Below are 3,184 nucleotides of genomic sequence, written 5' to 3' on the forward strand. Positions count from 1 at the left end.
GGATGCTCTCACGAGGGGACGAAGCACCAGACAGCTGGGTCATGTACTTCGACAGCGCCTTCACATGGCAGGGCGCGGGGGCTGGAGCCGTGCTCATTTGGCCTACTCAAGACAAGCTCTACTACGCCGTGCAACTCTGCTTCCAACACGGTGAAAAGGTCTCCAACAACATCGCGGAGTACGAAGGCTTGATCGCCGGCCTCAAGGCCGCAGCCACTTTGGGCGTGAAGTGCCTCACCATCAAAGGCGACTCTCAGCTCCTCGTCAACTTCTCCAACAAAGTGTATGAGACGAAGGATGAACACATGGAGGCATACCTGGCGGAGGTTCGCAAGATGGAGAAGCAATTCCTGGGCCTAGAGCTGCAGCACGTGCCCCGCGGCACGAACAAGGAAGCCGACAATATCACCAAGAGGGCATCCAAGCGCCAGTCTCAAGAGCACGGATTGTTCGAAGAACGGCTCTTGAAGCCGTCAGCAGCCCCTCCTGCTGCGGAGCCAGCACTGCATCGGGAGGAGCTCCTGCCAGCACCAACCTCGAGGGCCCCGACCTGCCGCCCGGCCTCAGGAGCGCGCCTTCTCCTTGCGCTCGAGCCTCAGGAGGGGTGCTAGACCGAAGAATTCAAGGTGTACCTGCTTCATGGAACCCTGCCGGAGAAGGAAGAAGACACCGAACGAGTAGCTCGGCAGGCCACAACCTACTTCATTCGGGACGGTGAGCTTTTCCGAAAATGACCGAACGATGTTTCCTTGCAATACATCTCCAGGGAACAGGGGCACGAGCTGCTGGCCGACATACATGGTGGAGACTGCGGGCACCATTCATCATCACGCACCCTCGTGGGCAAGGCGTTCCGCATCGGATTCTACTGGCTCACGGTGCTTACCGACACGGCCGAGCTAGTGAGGTCATGTGAAGCCTGCCAATTCCACGCCAAGCAAATCCACCAGCCTGCCCAGGGCCTCCAGACCATCCCACTCTTCTAGCCGTTTGCTGTCTGGGGACTGGACATCTTGGGTCCGTTCGCCCGAGCGCCTGGGGGTTACCACTACCTCTACGTCGCCATCGACAAGTTCACCAAATGGGCGGAGGTGGAAGCAGTCTGCACCATCCCGGCTGGCTCGGCGGTCAAGTTCATCAAGGGCCTCGTGAGCCGCTTTGGAGTCCCTAACTACATCATCACCGATAACGGCTCGCAGTTCACTAGCAAACTCTTCAAAACATATTTTGCTAACCTTGGAACACAGATAAGCTACGCCTCAGTAGCACACCCGAGGAGCAACGGTCAGGTTGAGCACGCCAACGCGGAGGTCCTGAGGGGCGTCAAGACAAGAACCTTCAAGAAGAGGCTTGAGGCCTGCGGGAGGGGCCGGCTCGATGAGCTCCAGTCCGTGTTGTGGTCCATCCGCACCACTACGACCAAGCCAACCGGCGAAACTCTGTTCTTCCTCGTCTACGGAGCTGAAGCGGTTCTCTCAGATGAGGTCAGGCATCGCTCCGCACGGTTCTTAGTGTTTGGCGAGGCGCGCTAGGACGCCGAGTGGGGGATAGACCTCATGCTGGTGGAGGAACGCCGCCGTCAAGCCTCGCTTCGAGCAGCAAGGTACCAGCAGGCGCTGCGGCGGTACCACTGCCGCAACGTCCGCTCCAAGACGCTTAAGGTGGGAGATCTCATCCTACGGCGGGTGCTCTCTAGGGAAGAGCCGCATAAGATCTAACCAATGTGGGAGGGCCCATTTAGGGTCGCCCGCGTCTCCAGGCCTAGTGTTGTGCGCCTGGAGACGCAGGATGGGATCCCCATCTAGAACGCCTGGAAAATCCAGCACCTCTGGAGGTTCTACCCATGAAGCAAGGCCGGTGCCTGTGAAGGTCTCCACTCGTGACACTCTCACGTAATAATGAGTGGGGCGGTACATGCCCCAGAGTCTCCAGAGAGCCACCCTCCGGCCTCGGGGGCTCCCTCCCATGTCCTAGTGGTAGCACTTAGCTCCGTGCTGGTGAGAAGAGTAGACTAGGTGCCGGACGCGGATGTTCATTTGCTTTCTGTATCTGGTTTGCAACCTTTTTAATGAATTTGGAGTTCGCTTGCTTTCAGTTGCTTGACCAACTTCCCCCTCCGTTTTCTCTTTTGCATTTTGGTCTTGGTTCTAGAGGAGCGGCAGTTGCCCGTCGCTCCTTCTCGCACGTCTCATGCGCGGGGGCTGGGCAAGTGTGTGCGTGCGACGGGCTCACCCCATGCAGCAAACACACTTCGCCGTAGCCCCGCTCCTTCGGAGCTCCGACTTCTTATATACATGTGAGACGCCCTTTGTGTTGCTACAATGTGAGACCCCCCCAGTACATCTTCAAAATACCGCTCGGGCGTGTGGTGCTCCTTGCCCTCTGGAGGCCCCTCGGTCGTTAGCTTGACGGCGTCCATCTTCGCCCACCACACCTTGACATGGGTGATGGCCATGCGCGCACCTTCAATGCAGGCCAATCGCTTGACGACGTCCAACCAAGGACAGTCATTCACCAGCCGCTACAGCAGCCCGAAGTAGCTGCCGGGCATAGCTTCGGCAGGCCACAGCCAGATTATCAAATCCTTCATGGCCAGTTTGACCACCTTATGCAGCTCAACTAGCTGTTTTAGCTGATCAATGAAGGGCACGGGATGCTCTGGCGCAAGGTATTGCGACCAGAACAGTTTCTCCGCTGAGCTCCCTTCTTCGGCCCGAAAGAACTCTGCGGCGTCGGACACACTGCACGGCAGATCTGCAAATGCCCCTGGAGAACTCCGAATTCGGGTTAGTAGGAAATATTTCTTCTTCACATACTTTCTTTGCATACTAAATGCCTTACCCGCTGCGCTCTTCTTGGCCTCCTGGATCTCCTGGAAAGGTTGTGAGAATCGCGATTCTGTTATACGATTCTATGACTTTACGATCCAAACTAACCCATATGATTCTACGATTTTAGTTCATAGAATCTACGTTTCTACGATCCTGATAGTGAAGATTCTACAATTTGTGATCTTACCATCGGAGCTCCGATCCGATTCAAAATCGCAATTCTGACAACCTTGTCTCCTGGAGGGCACCCTGGGCTTCAACCTGGGCCGCTTCCGCGCTTTGGCGAACCTTTGAGAGTTCGGCCTCTCGAGCCGAAACATCACCCTCCAAGGCCTCATACTTCTTCACAACAT

General features: G+C 56.5%; 1 protein-coding gene across 1 annotated transcript; it reads left to right on the forward strand.

Moving 5' to 3' along the window:
• Positions 1–335: 335 nt before the first annotated feature.
• LOC147975596 (uncharacterized) lies at positions 336–1,532 on the forward strand. The gene is made up of 4 exons (XM_087520501.1): positions 336–448; positions 767–902; positions 987–1,148; positions 1,248–1,532. Exons 1-4 carry the CDS (start codon positions 336–338, stop codon positions 1,530–1,532), a joined length of 696 nt encoding a protein of 231 aa, XP_087376627.1.
• The last annotated feature ends 1,652 nt before the right edge of the window (positions 1,533–3,184 follow it).

The sequence above is a fragment of the Triticum urartu genome, chromosome 4A, assembly GCF_056163025.1.
Source record: "Triticum urartu cultivar PI428250 chromosome 4A, HENAU_Tu73, whole genome shotgun sequence".
In the NCBI taxonomy this organism is placed as follows: Eukaryota; Viridiplantae; Streptophyta; class Magnoliopsida; order Poales; family Poaceae; genus Triticum; species Triticum urartu.

Bases quoted from the DNA above. Each gene is read 5' to 3' on its own strand.
- LOC147975596 (XM_087520501.1), top strand. From the start codon at position 336: ATGGAGAAGCAATTCCTGGGCCTAGAGCTGCAGCACGTGCCCCGCGGC. The intron at 903-986 runs GTGAGGTCATGT...CCACTCTTCTAG, and splicing joins TTACCGACACGGCCGAGCTA to CCGTTTGCTGTCTGGGGACT. The intron at 1,149-1,247 runs GTGAGCCGCTTT...CTTGGAACACAG, and splicing joins TCAAGTTCATCAAGGGCCTC to ATAAGCTACGCCTCAGTAGC.